Source organism: Bos taurus, chromosome 7, assembly GCF_002263795.3.
Source record: "Bos taurus isolate L1 Dominette 01449 registration number 42190680 breed Hereford chromosome 7, ARS-UCD2.0, whole genome shotgun sequence".
NCBI classification, from domain to species: Eukaryota; Metazoa; Chordata; class Mammalia; order Artiodactyla; family Bovidae; genus Bos; species Bos taurus.
Genome location: NC_037334.1, coordinates 8,138,329 through 8,159,235, shown reverse-complemented (window position 1 = coordinate 8,159,235; position 20,907 = coordinate 8,138,329). Strand labels below are relative to the sequence as shown.

The 20,907-nt window shown below is 46.7% G+C and overlaps 1 protein-coding gene and 1 non-coding gene across 2 annotated transcripts; both read left to right on the top strand.

Moving 5' to 3' along the window:
- The first annotated feature begins 903 nt into the window (after positions 1-903).
- On the top strand, positions 904-10,521 carry CCDC105 (coiled-coil domain containing 105). The gene is given in 7 exon segments (NM_001046292.2): positions 904-1,594; positions 3,445-3,549; positions 8,439-8,637; positions 8,811-8,977; positions 9,116-9,211; positions 9,300-9,413; positions 10,153-10,521. Coding segments are annotated over 7 exon segments (1,503 nt in total). The 5' UTR covers positions 904-1,024; the 3' UTR covers positions 10,405-10,521.
- A 7,900-nt stretch (positions 10,522-18,421) lies between these two features.
- Positions 18,422-18,528, top strand: LOC112447647 (U6 spliceosomal RNA). The gene has a single exon (XR_003035827.1). It is a non-coding gene; the product is annotated as a U6 spliceosomal RNA (small nuclear RNA).
- The last annotated feature ends 2,379 nt before the right edge of the window (positions 18,529-20,907 follow it).

Genomic DNA, 20,907 nt, shown 5'->3' with positions numbered 1-20,907 from the left:
GAGTGATATGAGAAAATAGGTCTTAGATACTGCACTAAGGAAAGCCTCCTTTAAGACAGTGCTATTTAAGCTGGGTTCTGGACTTCCCTAGTGGTACAGTGGATAAGAATCTACCTGCCAGTGCAGGGGTACACAGGTTCGATCCCTGGTCCAGGAAGATTCCACATGCCTCGGAGCAGCTAAGCTCCTGAGCCACAACTACTGAGCCCCCGCTCTAGGGCCTGTGAGCCACAACTGTTGAGCCCAAGTGCAGCAACTACTGAAGCCCACGTGCCCTAGAGCCTGTGCTCCACAACAAGAGAAGCCGCCGCAATGAGAAGCCCATGCGCCATCCTGAAGAGGAATCCCCTGCTCTCTACAACTAGACAAAAGGCCATGTGCAGCAACAAACACCTGGCACAACCTAGATGGATGGACTGATAGATAAAGCTGGGTTCCGAAGACTGAAAAGGAGCCAACCATGGGAAGAAGGTGGAAAGGAGTATGCCACACAGAAGGAACAACAAATCCAAAGGTCTGAAGTGGGAGAAACCTTAGCACCGTCCTCAGAACTGGAGGTGTTTGGATGGCATCACTGACTCAAAGGACATGAGTTTGAGCAAATTCAAAGAGACAATGATAGACAGAGAAGCCTGGTGTGCTGCAGCTCGTGGGGTCACAAAGAGTCGGACACAACTTGGCGACTGAACAACAGAGCCGGAACAACAGAGCCGCCTCATCCATGTAGGGTAAGGAGCAACAGGGAGAGCTGGGCTCGATATGGTAGAACCTTTCTCAAGGAGCCAGGATTCCAAGTTGTCTCTGCCTAGCTCCAAACCAAAGATTCCATCCAGCCCCTCCCTGTAGCCTTTCCCCTCCCCCACTTTTGGAACTCCGCCTATGCCGTTTCCACGGTTGGTCGTCATAGTCAAGAGTGCTCTGTTTCACAAACTTCTCAGGCCAGGAAGGAGTTGCATGTCGTTGAGGGGGGTCGCTGCCCCCCAGGCAAGGATCTCAGGCCAGGCCAGGACACCAAACAGGGATCATGCCCGTGTTGATACCCCCGGTGGAGCACAGCCAGGACACGCGCGTTGGGCATCCAGCATGGCGCGAGGCGACCAGGGCCTTGGCAGAGGAGGCACACCAGCTGACCGACCGCTGCGGGCAAGAGGCGGTGACCATGTGGCAACCCAACGAGAGTGTGCGGGACCCACACGTGGCGCACCACCTCTGCCGGGCCGCCTACATTCTGCCCTGGCGCTTTCGTGTGGAGATGCTCAAAGGGGGCAGCACCATGGAGAAGCCACCGCCGGGCGAGGGCGTTACGCTGTGGAAGAGCAAGATGAAGCCGCCTGCCTGGCATGCCCGCCTGCCGCTGCCCATGCACCGTGACGCGCGGGCCCTGCAGACCGCCGAGGTGGTGCAAGCTCACGCTCGCGGGGCGCGCCTCACCGCCGCCCGCCTTGGCCGCGCGCAGCACCAGATCAATGGGCAGCTGCGGCTGCTGCAGCGCCAGCGCGAGGCTACGGACCGCAGACTCAGCGAAGTGCGCAAAGCACTGCTGATTAACCAGCAGAGCGTCAAGCTGCGGGGCTACCGGCCCAAATCTGAGACGGTGGGACCACCCCCGCCCCAGGCCAGCCGCAAAGACTCAGGCCTCCGCTCCCAGATGCGCAGAGTGGGCAAAATCCACCCTAGAGAGGAAACACTCCCCCATCACAGGCCCAAATCCACCCCAAGATGAGATGCCTTGGTTCCCAGTCCCAGAGACAGAGATCCTCCCAAACGGATTCGATCCTCAAATCCCTTGCCCCAGAAGTGTTAGTCATTCTGTCATGTCCGACTCTTTCTCCAGTCCATGGACTGTAGCCCGCCAGGCTCGTCTGTCCATGAGATTCTCCAGGCAAGAATACTGAAATGGGTAGCCATGCCCTCCTCCAGGGGGTCTTCCCCACCCAAGGATCAAACTGGTCTCCTGCATGGCAGGCAGATTCTTTACCATCTGAACCACCAGGGAAACCTTGCCCTAGAGGGAGATATCTCTCAGTCTCCCTACTAGGGAGAGAAGGTGGGACCCTTGAGTCAGACAAGAAGCTAGATTTACCAAAAAGTAAAATCTACCACTCCCAGCCTAGACAAGAGGGTGAAACTCTCCCCCATGCATGAGACCCTCAGTGCCCCAAGCCCCCCAACCCCACTGAAAACACACAAGAAGCCCCCAGCTGAGTAGTGAGTGATGTTCTAGTCCCAAGAGATAATTCTCTTCATAATATTTTTTTAAACCCTAACCAACTCCCCGCTCCCCTAGGCTTCCCAGGTGGCTCAGTGGTAAAGAATCCACCTGCCAATACAGGAGAGACATGGGTTCCATCCCTCAGTCAGGAAGATCCCCTGGGGGAGGAAATGGAAACCCACTTCAATATTCTTGCCATGGACAGCGGAGCCTGGTGGGCTGCAGTTCATAACATCGCAAGGAGTCTGACATAACTGAACATTCATGCACCAAAAACACCCCCAGCCTCAGGGAATGAGAACCCCACCCCAGGCCTCACAGGGGTTAGGGTTAGAATTAGAAGAGGGACAGGTTCTGCCTAAAGACTGAGACCCTCAGACTCCTTAGACCTGTACCTGAGAGCTAAACCCCTAGCCAGGAGGAAAGAGTGAGAACCCCTAGTCCCAGCCCTGGTAAAATCCTTCCCCTAAAGTGAAATCCTCGACAGCCATCCCCAAAGGGGACAATATTCCAGCCTCCCTGGGGAGATATGAGACCACCCCACGCACACACACACACCCATAGGGTGGGTTTCCGAGTCCCAGCCCCCAAATCCAGACAATATGCCCTCAAAAGGGCAAACCCCATCATCATTATGATGAGACTCCTCCACTTGTAGCCTGGGAGAGAGGATAAGACTATCACCAAGGAAGGGGGAGCCCCTCAGCCCCAAAGAGCAATGATAACCTCCCCCCAAGTTAAGTCATCTCCATCCCAGCTCACTGGGCTCCTATCTGTAAAAGGAAGAAGCCCCCAGCCCTGCTCTGTAGAGGGTAAGACCTCCCCCAAGTGAAAGTTAGTCACCCAGTCTCATCCAACTCTTTAGGACTCTGTGGACTATATATAGCTCACCAGTCTCCTCTGTCCATGGAATTCTCCAGGCAAGAATACTGGAGTGGGTTGCCATTCCTTTCTCCAGGAGATCTTCCCTACCCAGGGATCTAACTTGGGTCTCCTGCATCATAGGTGGATTCTTTACCATCTGAGCCACGGAGAAGCCCTGGTGAGAGCTTCCTAAAAGGGTAAATGCTTCTCAGAGAGTGAGATCCCCAAAACATGAGAATGCCCCCAACTCCATTCCCCAAACCCAGAGTTTATAAGGTTGGCAAACTCTGTACTATTCTAGAAAAAGAGCTTTCCTTCCCCTCCAGCCCTCTCCCACAAGTGTGAAAAATTCTCTCCTTGTTTGCCAGATCTCTGACAAAGCTGACAGTATGCTTACCTGGGAAAAGGAGGAGCTAAAGAGCATGAAGAGGAAGATGGAGGCAGATATGGAAAAATCAGAGGCCTTGCTCAAGGTTTGGGACACCTGGGGCCTGGTTAAGGGGATTAGAGGGGACCCTTGGCTGCCTAATGGGCAAACAGCTTTAACCTTGGGGATTGTAGCAACAGCAAATCCTTCAAGCCACCCACCTGTCCCACCCTGACCTGACATTCACTGTATTTCCACTTTAGGAAATGGAAAGACTGAAGCTCTGAGAGATGAAATTGGGCCTCAAAATAATGCCTCTGTGCCCTAGTGGCTCAGATGGTAAAGAATCCACCTGTGATGCAGGAGAAACAGGTTCCATCTCTGGGTTGGGAAGATCCCCTGGAGAAGGGAATGGCAACCCACTCCAGTATTCTTGTCTGGAGAATCCCAGGGACAGAGAAGCCTGGTGGGCTATAGTCCATGCAGTTTCAAAGAGTCAGACATGACTGAGTGACTAAGCACGCCCCTCTGTGCCACGCCCTGTCCTGTTGTTAAGTCCTTAAAACCCTCCTGTGAAATAGAAACTATGATTCTCATTAGAGATGGGGAATTCGAAACTCATAAAGATGTGACCTCACCCAAGTTATGGAGCTAGCCAGTGGTTCAGTCAGCTAGCTAGTCAGTTCAGGTATATATTTTTCCTCCAGATTTAGAGAGGTAAATTTACTATTTTAAATTTTGTATGTATTTTTATTTCTTTTAAAAAATATATTTATTTTTGGCTGTGCTGGGTCTTGTTGCTGCACAAGGGCTTTCTCAAGTTGCAGTGAGTGGGGCTACTCTCTAGTTGCAGTGCACGGGCTTCTCATTGCTGTGGCTTCTCTTGTTGCAGAGCACAGGCTCTAGGTTCACAGGCTTCAGCAGTTGTGGCTCAAAGTTTCAGGAGTTGCAGCACAAGGGCTCAGTTGCCCCACTTCATGTGGGATCTTCCCAGATCGGGAATGGAACCCATGTCCTCTACATTGGCAGATGAATTCTTAACCATGGACCAGCAGGCAAGTCCCGCTATATAGTACAATTATTAGTATAGTAATTGTATTAATATAAAAATATCGCTACTACTAATTGGCTTCCCTGATAGTTCAGTTGGTAAAGAATCTGCCTGCAATGCAGGAGACCCCAGTTCAATTCCTGGGTCGGGAAGATCCTCTGGAGAAGGGAAAGGCTACCCACTCCAGTAGCCTAGAGAATTCCATGGACTGTATGGGGTCACAAAGAGTCAGACATGACCGAGCGACTTTCACTATTGCTACTACTGAAAATTACTGTATTTTATATATATGTGTATATGTAATATCATATTTTCTTTATCCATTCATCTGTCAACAGACATTTAGATTGTTTCTATGTCTCAACTGACAAATAATGCTAAAATGTGCATGAGAGTTATTTCCCTTCAAGTTCCTGATTTCCTTTATATATGTACCCAGAAGTGTGAGAACTTCCTCATGTTTCAACTCAGGTGCCTTGAGCTCTTTACTCTGTATTATGTGTTCATCTTTATCAGCTCCATTCAGAGATGGTCCCTCACTGCATCCTTCACTCTTGCAACAAGGATTTCTTTATGATATCACTAATGGAGACATGAAAGTAGGTTTCAAGGAGCCTGTATGCACTTGTGACTTATCCATTTGACAAATATTAATCCAATACCCTGGTGTCCCAGGCACTGTGTTTGGCAGGTGGGACAAGTTGTGAACAGGCCTTGCCCTCAAGGAATTCACATTAAAGGGTCATTCAAATTAGGGACCAGCCAGGGTTGGGAGGGTGGAGTTAGGGGAAAGTGGGTGGAGTTAGGAGCTGGTGCGCCACTGTCCGTGGTGCTGAACCTTAATTGCACTCAACTTATTATACCTCCGATGCAATGGACATGCGCTGTGTGTACTTACTTAGTCACTCCTTGTATCTGACTCAGTGACCCCATGGACTGTAGCCTGCCAGGATCCAATGGACATGAACTTGGGCAAACTTTGGGAGATGGTGAGGGACAGGGAGGCCTGGTGTGCTACAGTCTATGGAGTCACAAAGAGTCAGACATGACTGGGGGACTGAACAACAACAATATTGTACCTCCAGGCTGCTGTCATATTCCTTTATCTGGTGATCCTGAAAAATCCTTAAGTAAGTCTGAAACAGACAAGGGAGAAGACCCTGAAGGTGGCCCTGGTAGGGAAGGGCTTGCAAGAGAGAAAATGAAATAGGGGGGTGGGAAAAGACAGACAGAGGGAAACCCAAGAGAGTGTTGTTGTGTTGTTTAGTCACTAAATCTGGTCCGATTGTTTTTATGACAACCCCATGGACTGTAGCCTGCCAGGCTCCTCTGTCCATAGGACTTCCCAGGCAAGAATACTGGAGTGGGTTGTCATTTCCTTCTCCAGGGGATCTTCCTGACCCAGGGATCGAGCCACATCTCTTGCACTGCAGGTGGGCTTTTCACCACTGAGCCACCAGGGAAGCCCTTTCAACTTAAAATCATGAACTTAAATCTCAAATTGACAGTAAAAGGTTCCCAAAAATCTCACATGTGTCTCTGGAAGACTTGCTGTCCCACTGTGCAAGTTATTTCATACCTTCTCTTCCTTCATATCTGTCCAACTCCCTGCTCTTTCTTCATTTTCAAAGAATGACCCCAATGCATGGAAACCACAGAAGAGAATTTCTCTCATTTTTCCTCTACCAACCTATAACTCCATCTATCTACTATACCCACCTCCTCCCACTTCTCCTACATCATAAATATTTCTTTCTTCATCAGATCACTCTCAACAGTGAACAAATGGGGGATTATCCTTTAATGGACACAGATCTACTTAGGATGATAAAAAGTTCTGGAAATGGACAGTGGTAATGGTTACACACTGTGAATATACTTAACTGCTACTGAACTGTACACTTAAAATGGTTTAAGTGGCTAATTTTCATCTATTTTTTGTTGTTGTCATTCAGTCAGTAAATCATGCCTCTTCGAGGCCCTATGAACTGTAGCACACCAGGCTCCTCTGTCCTCTAGTGTCCCCCAGAAATTGCTCAAATTCATGTCCATTGAGTCAGTGATGACGTACAACCATCTCATCCTCTGCCGCCCCCTTCTCCTCCTGTCCTCAATCTTTCCCACCATCAGGATCTTTTCTAATTAGTCGCCCTTTGCATCAGGTGGCCAAAGTATTGGAGCTTCAGCTTCAGCATCAGTCCTTCCAATGAATATAGGACTGACTTCCTTTAGGATTGACTGGTTTGATCTCCTTGCAGTCCAAGGGACTCTCTAGAGTCCTCTCCAGCACCACAATTTGAAAGCATCAATTCTCTGGTGTTCAGCCTTCTTTAAAGTCCAACTCTCACATCCTTACATGGCTACTGGAAAAACCATAGCTTTGACTATCACTTTGTTGGCAAAGTGATGTCTCTGCTTTTTAATATGCTGTCTAGATTTTTCATAGAAAATATGTACTTCCCTGGTGGTCCACAGGTTAAGACTTCTACTGCAAGGGGCATGGGTTTGATCCCAGATCAGGGAACTAGCATGCTTCCACTAACACCCAGCACAGCCAAATTAATCTTTTGATCCCATCCTTCCAGATAATCCCCATTTCTCTTATTCACTCACTAGTCAATCTTATCTGCACACTTGTGGTCAGAAACTGGGTCCTTTTCCCCCAGGGCATCCCTGCAACCTAGCACAATTCCTAGAATACAGTAAGGGCTTAATGAACATTTGAATTAATGAATGAAAGACTTTATATCCATTTTTTACCCAAATGGATGAATCCCAAAGAAATAATATTCAGCAAAAGAAGCTGGATGTAAAAGTACACTCTGTATGATTCTGTGTATATGACATTTCAAATTTCAAAAGCTTGTTCTTAAAGAGTCAGGTAGTTAATTTTTTAAGCTTTGTGTGCAATACAATCTCTGTCACAATTATAGATGGTCCTCTGGTGCAAAATGATACACATTCAGTAGAAACTGTAATTCTAATCTTGAATTTTTATCTTTTTCTGAGCTAGCAATATGCAGTACAATACTCTCACCTGATCTGGGCAGCAGCAGTGAGTCACAGTTCCCAGTCAACCACTGGGTAAATAACTGATGCCTTTCTAGCTATTCTGTGCCCGTACAACCATTCTGTTTTTCACTTTAAGTACAGTATTCGATAAATTACATGAACTATTAAACACTTTATTAGGAAATAGGCCTTGTATTAGATGATCTTACCCACTCCAGTGTTCTTGCCTGGAGAATCCTAAGGACGGGGGAGGCTGATGGGCTGCTGTCTATCGGGTCACACAGAGTCGGACACGACTGAAGCGGCTTAGCAGCAGTAGATGATTTTGTCCAACTATAGACTAATGTAAGTGTTCTGAGCATATTTAAGGTAAGTTAGGCTAAGCTATGATATCCAATAAGGTTAAGTGTATTAAATGCATTTCAACATAATATTTTCAACTTACAATGTGTTTACTGGGATGTAACCCTGTTGTAACTTGAGGAAGATCATACTTAATTTAGACAGTGGAGTACATAAATAGCCAGAAACAATATGTACATGAATGAGCATGGCCATGTTCCAATACAGTTTTATTAAAAAAAAAAAAAAAAAGATAGGGACTTTCCTGGTGGTCCAGTGGTTAAGCAGGGGATGCAGGTTCGATCCCTGGCTGGAGAACTTTTGTTTATTGTTGTTCAATCATTATATCATGTTCAACTCGTTTTCAACTCCATGGACTAAACCCACCAGGCTTCACTGTCTATGGATTTTCCAGGCAAGAGTGGGTCGTCATTTCCTTCTCCACGGGATCTTTCCAACCCAGGGATCAAACAAGCATCTCCAAGTGGATTCTTTACCACTGAGCCACCTAGGAAGCCCCACTTTCAGTCACTTTCCCCTATCTTCCAGCTTACAATTGACCTTCTCTGCCTCTCCTTCCTTGCTCCCAGACCCTGGCCTCCTGTCGTGATGCTCTGGTCTTCTGCTGTAAGGAGAGGCTCCAAGCTGTGGAGCTAATGAACCAGCCACTGGACAAGGTTCTGGAGCAGGCAGGCCGCCACTCTTGGGTGAACATCTCCCGAGTCCCCACTCCGCGCACACAGGGCCTGAAAACCCCGCCTCCAGACCCTGTGGGCACCTATACCCCAGGTAAAACCGCGCAGAAATGAGTCCAGTATAGTGGGTGCCCTTGGTGCCCAACTGCTCCCCCACTTCACGGCCAGAGGAGCCTGGCTGGCTACACTCCATGGGGTCGCAAACAGTCAGACATGACTGAGTGCCTAACACACGCATACACACACACCTCCCCCCAACTCCTGCAGAGTGCGCCAAGGCGCTGTACGAAGCCAAGCGACTGTTAATGGAGTCCAAGGACACTTTGCTAGATATGGCAAAGAACGAGGAGGACATCCGAGAGCAACAGCAGCAGATAAGCGACCGCGTGTGCGCCTCGCTAGCGCAGAAAATGCGCGAGACCTTGGAGCTGAAGGTGCGCCCCGCTAGCGCCGCTCCTGGTTGGCGGCTCGAGTCTAGAATGCTATAGTATGGGGGGGTGGGGGTGGAGGGACGTAGGCAGAGAAGGGACCCGAAGCTGGTGTGATTCCGCGCTGTGCTCCCACCCACCCAGGATAGACTGAACATGACCTTAGGACTCATGAGGGGAACGATCCACCGGTGCACGAAATTTAACCAGGAGATGTACATCACCCGAGGCCTCATCAAGGTAGGTTTGGGGGAAAGGGTCTGCGGGGATGCGGCCAGGGGCGTCCGGGAGGTCAAACCTCATGGCTCTGCACACCGCACTCCGCCAGGGTCCTCTGTCCAAAAGTCACCTGGAGACTCGAGAGAAACTGGACAGACCTCTGGTTCGCATGTATCAGAGACATGTGGGCACCCAACTTCCGGAGGCCGCACGCCTCGCCCAGGTAAGCCCCTCTCAGTCCCTCCCGCCAGGCCCTGCCCTGGTAAGACTCCTTTCTCAAGCACACAGCCCAGGTGAGACACCTGACCCAGGTCTGTGAGTCCTTCAGCTCCCCCCGCCCCCAGGAAGATGCCTTCAGTACCCACGTGTGCAGCGTGCTCAGTAGAGTCCAACTCTTTGCTACCCTATGGGTGCAGCCCACCAGGCTCCTCTGTCCATGGGATTTTCCAGACAAGAATACCCACAAGGAGTGGGTTGCCATTTCCTCCTCCAGGGGATCTTCCCATCCCAGGGATGGAACCTGGGTCTCCTGCATCTCTTGCATTGGCAGGCGGATTCTTTACCACTGAGCCACCTGGGAAGCTTAATACTCAGACCCATCTCAAATAAATTCCCCCAGTCTCTGCCCTACTTCTATCCAAGGTCTGCCCCTCCCCTCACCTTCATGAGCGTCCCCTTCTTCATACACGCCCTGTCACAGGTTCTTTTCCAAGTACATTCAGGCCCAGGTGTGTAACCCCCAACCCCATTCTAGGCTCTCCCCTCCTAGGGGTGCTCCTACCCAGGCGAGGTCCTTCCACACGCACACGTGACTCAGATGTGCGCCCCCCCAACCTGAGGCCCATGCCCTCTTCAGCTGTCGTCCTTTTACACGCATGCCTGGCCCAGGTGTGCCCGCCCATCCTAGACAGCACCACGCTCTGGCTCACCTGTCTCCCAACACTGCCCCTCCTCGTGTCCAGGGCACTGACAAGCTGCAGCGCCACATCTCGCACGTGGAAAAGAACCTGGATGAGCTGCTCTCCATGCGCAAGAAGCTCACCTGGAGCTTCAACTGCAAGAAGATCGGGCACAATGTAGACTACAGCGTGGTGCGCCTGCGCCTCCGCCAGCGGCACCCGCAGGTGTGCTACGAGCAAGCGCAGCGCCTTGTTAATGACTGGGACCCACGCACGCCGCCGCGCGTGAAGTCCAACACCGCTATCACCAAGTGACAGGCGAACCCCTGCCCCAACAGGCCTCAGCCCAGTGGCCCTCCCTCTCTCCTGACCCCCTTCGCCCTCAGAGCGCCCTCTAGCAGAATTATAATTAAAAACGAGAATGCATAATTACCACTTATTAGGCTCGTGGTTCTGGTGGTGGTTTAGTCGCTAAGTCGAGTCCAACTCTCACGACCCCATGGACTGTAGCCAGCCATGTTCCTCTGTCCAGGGGATCTCCCAGGCAAGAGTCCTGGAGTGGGTTGGGGGTCTTCCCGGCCCAGGGATGGAACATGGGTCTCCTGCTTTGTGCACAGAGTCTTTACCATCTGAGCCAGCTGATCACTTAATCTACAGCACGTTATAGGCTATGCATCCTGGAAGTTATTAATGATAGGATGGATTTGGCCACTGTATTTTGGGGGTTCAAATCCCGGCTCCCCAATTTCAGATTATGTGGCCTTAGTCAAGTCACTACTTGTCTCTGGCCTCAGTGTCTCCAAGCCTGTAAAATGTAGAATTGTAGCATTAACTTTGGAGGCTTGTTGTAAGGGAATAGGAGAATGGTGACTGTATATAAAACATCCTTAACTGCAAATGAATTATTATTCCCATTTTACACTTGAGGAAAGTGAAACACAATGAGGTTAAGAAGATGCCAGAAGTCACACAGCTAGTCATTAGAAGAACTGGAATTTTAATACTTGACTCTACAGCTTGCTCTCTAAGCAGAACTGGGATTCTGCCTTTATGGACAAAACACACACTCAGGGATATAACTTCCTCCTCTGGAGCTCTATCTAGTGGAGGCTGTTTATTTTCCCAGACCCCAAGCAACTCCATAAAATGAAAGTCACTCAGTGAGTGTCCAGCTCTTTGTGACCCCATACAGTCCATGGAATACTCCAGGCCAGAATACTGGAGTGGGCAGCTATTCCCTTCTCCAGGGGAATCTTCCCAACCCAAGGATTGAACCCAGGTCTCCCGCATTGCAGGCAGATTCTTTACCAGCTGAGCCACAAGGGAAGCCCATAGGGAGGTCCAATTCAGCCCTCCCTGCTTTCCATTGCCCTTATCTCCATTTACCAGGGAGGGGGGCGGGGCAGGGGGAGGGCGGTGGATATTGCTTCTCCAAATTTTACAGCCTCCTTCATTCACTTATTAAGCCCTTATAAAGTGCCAGGTTCTAGACTTGTGGACACAGTAGGGGAAGGAGAGGGTGGGATGAACTGAGAGAGTAGCAGTGAAATATACACAATAACACGTGCAAAACAGATAGCTAGTGGGAAGCTGCTGTGTAACAAAGGGAGCTCAGTGCTCTGTGATAACCTAGAGAAGTGGGATGGGGGGGTGTAGAAAGGATGCTCAGGAGACAGGGGATATATTGTATACTTACAGCTGATTCACGTTGTTGTACAGCAGAAAACAACACAACATTGTGAAGCAATTATCCTCCAATTAAAAATAAATTTTAAAAAAAAGAATATTGGGGGGGGGGGGGGGCATTGGGAAGTGCCAGGTTCTGAGCCAGGCACTGAGAGTGAAGCAGTGAGCAAGGTTTACATAGTCTCTGCTCTCAAGGAACTTACAAGTTGATGGAGTGCAACTTGTGTCATCCTTTTTATTATTATTATTAATTCATTTTTTATTGAAGGATAATTGCTTTACAGAGTTTTGCTGTTTTCTGTCAAACCTCAACATGAATCAGCCATAGATATACTGCAGCTCTAGGGTGGCCTCCTACAGGAAGCCCACCTGATTGCACCCACTCATTCAGGCATAGCTCAGTTTCTCTTCTGTGTTCTTTTGGACACCCTCCCATCACAGAACTACTCACACTAAGCTGTGATAATCATCTGCTCTCACAGGAAGATTTCAGGGTGTGGTAGACACAGAATAAGGGGTGTTCATTCAAGCCACAAATACTTCGCAAGCAACTGCTTCATGCCAGAGACTGTACAGCAAGGACCAAGACACACATGATCCCTCTCTCATGAAACTGACCGTGCATAGGCTAAGAATGACCATCACAAATACAATCTTTTGGGCATAGCCCCTTGGACACAACTGAGCCCAGCCAACATTTTACAGAGAAGGAAACAAAGTTCAGGAAGGTGAAATTATTTGCCCAGGATCATAGAGCCAGCAAAGGACAAAGCAGGATTTAAACCTGGATCTGAGTCCATGTTCTTTCTCTCTTGCTCCAGGCTACAGACATCCATGGGCTCACCCTAACAACCAAGTGGAGGTGGAGCAAATTATGCTCACTTGACAGGGAAATACCCAAGAAAAAAGGGAGAGTTGTGTGCTCAGCTGAGGAGCAGGGGCAGGGGATTCAAACCAGAAGTAACTACTCAAGAGTCCTTGGGCATCACAGTCAGCTCCCTTATCTCAAGAGGGACTTCACAGTCAGGGGCCTCCTGGGGTTCCCTGGGGCTCCAGTTTCCCTAGGATTGTTCTTCAGGCACCCCCTCCATATACCCATTCAGACGCCAACAGGAAGCAGCACACATGATTTGAAGGAATTTTAACAAAGAAATGACCATTGATCTCCATTATTCAAAGATTCTGTATTCGTGAATTAACCCAACTCACTAAAATTTGCTCCTAACCCCCAGTATATGTGGTGCTTTCTGGGTTATTTGCAGGTATGTAAAGAACAGGAAAAAAATTTTTTTGTGTCTGGACCTCACAGTCCCAGAGAGTCCAACAAGGCAACACTCTGCATTTCTGTTTTAGGTCTCATCCTTAAACAAGCGTCCCTTTTGAGTCCAATTTATGACACATTTGTGTGTGTATGTGTGTGAGTGCTTTTTGTTGCCAGTTTCACTGTTTCAAATTGCCCCTGTCATGCCAAAATGCCGTATGGTGACCCTAAGTGCAAGAAAGCTGGCACGTGCCTTACAGAGAAAATGCATGTGTTACACAAGCTCCCTTAAGGCACAAGTTATGGCGCTGTTGGCCTTGAGTTCAATAGTAATAGCTCACATTAATGTCTAATATACTTTCATTGAACAATATATTATTAAGGGTTGTTGTTTAGTCGCTAAGTCATGTTTGACTCTCTTGCGACTGCATGGACTATAGCCCACCGGGCTCTTCTATCCATGGGATTTCCCAGGCAAGGATACTGGAGTGAGTTGCCATTTCCTTCTCCAGGGGATCTTCCTGACCTAGGGATGAAACCCGCATCTCTTGCATTGGCAGATGGATTCTTTACCACAAAGCCTGGGAAGCCCTTCACCATGCAGATACTGGGGGAATTGATGTCTCTATCTCCTCTCCTTCCCTAATGGTCAAAGTCAAAGAGAAAGGGAGTCTGTTGAAACACTCCCCTCAATCTCCTGAGGCATAGAGCCATCATCACTCTTCTGACTTCTGAGCCTCTCAGGGGTTCTTCCTGAGCCTGGGGACTGTCCCCTTTGTCTGTGTCTTTGTCCATCCATCTTCTCCCAGAGACATCACATGGGGATGCGAATATTCCCCTTGCATATGATGCTTTATCCTCTGGGTTGCCACCTGCAACCCTCATCCTAAACAACATAGCCCCAGTTTGTCACCTCAGCTCACCCAATGTTCCCTGAAAGCATTTTTTGCACAACTCTCTAGGTTGCTTTAGAGCTCATATTTCAGCTGGTGCTCCTAAGTCGAGTCCTAGGCACCCAGGAGGCCTCTCAATGATACTAAAAGTAAGTGTCCTCAACCCCATGTTAGAGTTAAAGAAATAAAGCAATGGTGACTCAATAGTAAAAGAACCCACCTGCCAATGTAGGAGACACAGGAGACGCAGGTTCAATCCCTGGGTTGGGAAGATCCCCTGGAGGAGGAAATAGCAACACGCTCCAGTATTCCTACCTGGAAAATACTCTGGACAGAGGAGCCTGATGGGCTACAGTCCATGGGGGTCACAAAAAAGTTGGACATGACTTAGTGACTGAGCACGCACAAAAAGACTTAAAATGCCATCTAACAAGTGAGGGGTTAAGTCTGGACTTTTAAATGTGTGGGGATGTCCTCACAAGGAGATTCTGCACTGCTTCCCAAGAACTGTCCAGGTATCATTTGCATAAGAATACCTACAGTGCCTGCCAAAGATGCAGATTCCTAGGCCACACTCCAGACCTAGAGAATCTGAATCTCAGGAGGCGAGGTCTAGGAATTTGCATTTATCGTAAGTCTGATGCACACCAGTGTTTGAAATGCATTCCATCCCTGCTGCCAACTCCCCAGGGCCAGCTTCTGCACTGCCACAGCAGACACTAAAGGAGGGACCCACAAAAATGTTTTCTTTTTCATTTCTTTTAAAGGCAGAAAAAGCATATAAATACATGAAAATAAATGTATAATAAACACTGGTGGTTCAGTGGTAAAGAACCTGCCTGCCAATGCAGGAGACGTGGGTTCAATCCCTGGGTAGGGAAGATGCCCTGGAGAGGGAAGCAGCAACCACTGCAGTATTCATGCCTGGAGAATCCCCATGGACAGAGGAACTTTTGATGGGCTACAGTCCATGAGGTCGCAAAGAGTCAGACACAACTGAGCACGAACACACGCTGACAGCAGCAAGGAGTCCACACACTCCAACATTTTAAATTTTTCAAAAAACATTTCCTTTAGATCCCCAGGCTCTGTATACATTGTAATGAACAGTCTTACCAAATGTTTTTATCACAGTAGCACATGAATGACTAGCTTTCCAGCATGTGAACATGCACCCTTGTCACGTACTGCTAAGCCAGGGTTTCTCAATCATGGTACTGCTGACATTTGGGGCCAAATACTACTTTGTATTGGGTTTGTATTGGGATGTGTCCTATATATTGTGGAATATTTAGCTGCCTCCTTGACCCACTGAATGCCAGTAACATCTCCCTCCAAATGAAGACAATCTAAAACATTCATAGGCTATGTCAAATGTCCCAGGTGGAGGGGTAAATTTGTAGAATTGCCACTGATTTCACTTTCCACTTTCATGCACTGGAGAAGGAAATGGCAACCCACTCCTGTGTTCTTTCCTGGAGAATCCCATGGACAGAGAAGCTTTGTAGGCTGCAGTCTATGGGGTCGCACAGAGTTGGACACGACTGAAGCAACTTAGCAGCAGCAGCAGCAGCAAAAATCATTATACCATTAAGAATCACTATACCAAGCCAGGGCTTCCCAGGTGGCTCAGTGGTAAAGAATCCACCTATCAGTGTGGGAGACACAGTTTCAATCCCTGAATCGGGAAGAACCTTTGGAGGAGGAAATGGCAACCCGTTCCAGTATTCTTGCCAAGATAATCCCATGTACAGAGGAGCCTGTTGGGCTACAGTCCGTGGGGTCACAAGAGTCAGATATGAGTGAGCAACTGAACAAGCACACATGCACACATGCCAAGGCAGTGTCATAAATTTGGGGTTCTCTTAAGAAAATACTTTTATCCTGGTACCAAATTCTGTATTAGTTAGATTATAGGTTTTTAAAAAAACACAGATTGCTTGACTAACAGGGAAGGCTTTTGGCAAAGTGACCCATTCTTGAGGCTACAAAAGAGAAAACAGTCCAGATCTGATGGGCTTCCTTACTGTCCTCTGGACACTGAGAACTCTTCTCTGACTTTCCAATCACACAGGACTATTCATGCATGATTACTTGGCATCACAATAATTAGACAGTGACCAAATTTGTATCACAGTAACTTGGTGGTAAATTCAATTTTATTAAAACATTTATTTATTTGTTTGTTTAGTATTTGACAGATTTAATTCAATTTTGCTTATATTGATTTTTAATGAGTTTTTTCCCCTTTGAAAGTTTCCATTCATAGGATCCTAGTATGGTCTCATTAAAAAAAAAAAAAAAGCAGAGGCATCACTTTGCCAACAAAGGTCCATATAGTCAAAAATATGATTTTTCTGGTAGTCATGTAAGGATGTGAGCGTTGGATCATAAAGAAGGCTGAACACCAAAGAACTGATGGTTTTTGAATGGTGGTGTTGAAGAAGACTCTTGAGAGCCCCTTGGACTGCAAGGAGATCAAACCTGTTAACCCTAAAGGAAATCAATCCTGAATACTCATTGGAAGGACTGGTACTGAAGTTGAAGCTCCAATTTTTTGGCCACCTGATGAGAAGAGCCAATTCACTGGAAAAGACTCTGGTGCTGGGAAAGATTGAGGGCAGGAGAAAAATTTGGCAGCAGAGGATGAGATGGTTGAATCACATCATCAGTTCAATGGACATGAGTTTGAGCAGACTCCAGGAGATAGTGAAGGAGAGGGAAGCCTGGCGTGCTGCAGTCCATGGGGTCACAAAGAGTTGGATATGACTTAGCGACTGAACAACAGCGACTAAAATGTTCTCACTAAATATTCAGGAATAGTATTAGCGACAGGAAAGATGATTAGAAAGCTACAAAGTGATGCTTGAATTCCTTCTTGCAGCTAAAGAAAGGCTCACTTACCACAAAGTAAAATAAATATATTATATACTAAAAATAAATAAAAACATGGAGACCCAGTGTAACAGTGTGTGCATGCTCAGTCCTGTCTGACTCTTTGCAATCCCAGCACGGTAGCCTGCCAGGCTTCTCTGTCCATGGGTTTTGCCGAACAAGAATACTGCAGTGGGTTGCCACTTCTTTCTCCAGGGGATCTTCCTCACCCAGGGATTGAACCCACATCTCTTGCATTTCAGACAGATTCTTTACCACTGCGCCACCGGGGAAGCCCCACAATTATTTTTATCTGCACTTACTTGGTCAAAACAACAAATACATTATAAATATTAAAAAAAAAATTGGTAAGTACAAAACACAAGAAGTAAAGTTTTTATCTAATATTTTGATGTTTTTACACTTTTTTATAGTTGATTTACAATGTTGCGTTAGTTTCAGGTATACAGCCAAGTGACTCGGTAATACATATACACATATCCACTCTTTTTCAGGATTTCCCAGATGGTTCAGTGGTAAAGAATCCACCTGCCAATGCAGGAGACACCGGTTCGATCCCTGGGTTGGAAAGATACCCTGGAGAAGGAAATGGCAACCCACTTCAGTATCCTTACCTGGGAAATCCCATGGGCAGAGGAGCCTGGCTAGCTAGAGTCCATGGGGTTGCAACGAGTCGGACATAACTTAGCAACTGAACAACAACAGAATATTGAGTGGCGTTCCCAATGATCTTCTATTTCTTAAGCCAGTTACAACAGTCAAACATTTTCTAAATAATATACTTTTTAAAACATTATTTATTTTAGTTCCCACCTTGTGTTAGTAGAAGTCCAGAGCCCCTTTTGTCTCTTTCCTCCAGAGACATAGCCATGCACCACTAAGCCACTATCTGCTCCCATCTCCCCCAGTTCATCACCTGTGTCACCTTCTGACTCAACCCTTACATGTTCCTGCAAACCATCACATTCCTATTTGGTGAGAGCTACCATGATGGCTTCCAGGTGGCTCAGTGGTAAAGAATCTGCCTGCCAATTCAGGAGACGCAGGTTCGATCCCTCGGACAAGAAGGTCCCCTGGAGGAGGAAATGGCAACCCATTCCAGTATTTTTGCCTGGGAAACCCCATGGACAGAGGAGCCTAGCATGCTACAGTATATGGGGTCGCAAAGAATAGGACACGACTGAGCATGCAAGCATGTACCTTGAGGTGTACTGATCCCTGTGTTCTGGGTTGAGCTCTGATTGTCAGTGTGGCCTGGAAAGGGCAGACCTGTCTTGCTCTGGGAAACCCCTGCCTAATTTTCCAGCTTTATCCCTCATCCTTTTATTCTGCAGGAAGTAGTGAAGAACATGGATACTGAAGTCAGAAATTAGTTCAAACTCTGGTGCTGCCAAGCACTCATTGAGAAACCTTGACCAACTTATTTAATCTCTCTGTACCTCAGCTTCCCCAAAATGTAAAATGGCCATAATCAGATGGTAATTAGACTTACTGTAGTGATCATTTTGCAATGGATATAAATGTTGAACCATTATGTTGTACACCTGAAAATAATACATGTATGTCAACTATATTTCCATTTTTAAAATGTTCTTAAGTGCTCGCTTCGGCAGCACATATACTAAAATTGGAACGATACAGAGAAGATTAGCATGGCCCCTGCGCAAGGATGACACGCAAATTCGTGAAGCGTTCCATATTTTTGAAACACTGATGTATAGAACAGTCTTATGGACTCTGTGGGAGAGGGAGAGGGTGGGAAGATTTGGGAGAATGACATTGAAACATGTAAAATGTCATGTAAGAAATGAGATGCCAGTCCAGGTTCGTTCGATGCACGATACTGGATGCTTGGGGCTAGTGCACTGGGACGACCCAGAGGGATGGTATGGGGAGGGAGGAGGGAGGAGGGTTCAGGATGGGGAACACATGTATACCTGTGGCGGATTCATTTTGATATTTGGCAAAACTAATACAATTATGTAAAGTTTAAAAATAAAATAAAATTTTTAAAAAATGTTCTTAATACCAGTTTTTACCTCACAGGGCTATTAGAATTAAGTGGGATAATCCACTTAAAATGTTTAAGGGGGTAAGTGGGAGGTTCACGAGGGAAGAGACATACCTATGGCTGATTCATTGCTTTGGCCACCTGATGCGAAGAGCTGATTCATTGGAAAAGACCCTGATGCTGGAAAAGATTGAAGGCAAGAGGAGAAGGGCAGGCAAGGATGAGACTGTTGGTTGTCATCACCAACTCGACGGAAATGAGTTTGAGCAAACTCAGGGAGATAGTGAAGGACAGAAAAGTCAGGCATGCGGAAGTTCATGGAGTCACACAGAGTTGGACACAACTGAGCAATTGAACAACAATGGTTAATTAATATTGATATATGGCAGACACCAACACAATATAAATGTAAAATAGTTATCCTGAAAAGGGAAAGTGAAGTCCCTCAGTCGTATTTGACTCCCAGGGACCCCATGAACCGCAGCCCACCAGGCTCCTCCATCCATGGGATTTTCCAGGCAAGAGTACTGGAGTGGGGTGCCATTGCCTTCTCCAACCAGTTAAAAGTAAATAAACCTAAATAAAATAAAGTGCTTAAGAGAGTGAGAGGAGGTTCAAGACAGAGGGGATATATATACATATAGCTGATTCACTTTATTACACAGCAGAAATTAATATATCATAAAACAATTATACTCCAATAAAAAGTAAAGACATAATACCAACAAAAAAAAATTTTTTTTAATTTTTAAATTAAGTGCTTAAGAGAGTATCTGGCACACAGTGAGTACTCCTAAACAGACAACACGGATTTTGACCTGTGTAATTAGAAGTTTTATAAAGAATGAGTAAGGTGTAAATGGATGGATGGAGAAAACTTACTCAGTGGAGACAAAGCAGGTCATAAAAGGTTGCCTTAAAGAAGCTGACTTCTTTATCGTCTGAGCCACCAGGGAAGCTCTGTCACTGACATTTGAACATAAATCAGTTAGGTAAGAACCTACTGCATAGCATAGGGAAACATACTCAATATTTTGTGGTAACCTAGGTAAGAGAAAGGAGAGTGGGGACAAACGTTCCAGAAAAGGGGAACAGCCTGGGGAAAGGTTCTGAGACAAGGGAGAATGCATATGGTACAATTGGAAAGCTGAAAAAACAGTTTTAGGATGGTGGCAGATGAGACTAAGTAGGCGGCCAGGGACCCAGTGTTGCAGATCAGATTCCTGTCTGATGTGGTCCAGATACTTCCTCTCTTATAATTCATTTGAGAGCCCCCCTCCTTTCTTCTGCACATTCTTCATTGTCTCCTCAGACTGATCTCTGTTATAAAGTTGATTTCTTACATCAAGAATCTCATTAACACTGATGAACAATTCTGCAAACCGCCAGTACACTTGAGGGCTCAACTATTGTCAACAGGTGCCTTGAATCCCTGCAGAACACTAGAGGGCCTGGCCTACAAAAGACACATGAGAGGATGCTCAAAATCTCTAATTATTAGAGATTAGATCAAAACCATAATGGGATATCACCTCACACCAGTCAGAAAGGCCATGATCAAAAAGTCTACAAATAATAAATGTTGGAGAAGGTGTGGAGAAAAAAGAAACCCTCCTACAGTATTGGTGGAAATGTAAACTGGTACAGCCACTATGGAGAACAGTATGGAGATTCCTTTAAAAACTAGGAATAAACCTACCATATAACCCAGCAATACCACTACAGGGCATATATCCAGAGGAAACCATAATTCAAAAAGATACATGCACCCCAATGTTCATCACAGCATTTAGATTACTTCCATGGAAGCAATCTAAATGTCCAACAGATGAATGGATAAAGATGTGGCCTTTTTATACAATGGAATATTACTCAGTCATAAAAACAGAGTTAAATAATGTCATTTGCAGCAACATGGATGCAACTAGAGATTATCACACTAAGTGAAGTAAGCCAGACAGAATAAGACAAATATCATATGATATTGCTTATGGGATTCTTTTTTAAAAGGGGGGGTGCAAATGAACTTATTTATAAAACAGAAGTAGGGTTACATGTGTAGAAGACAAACT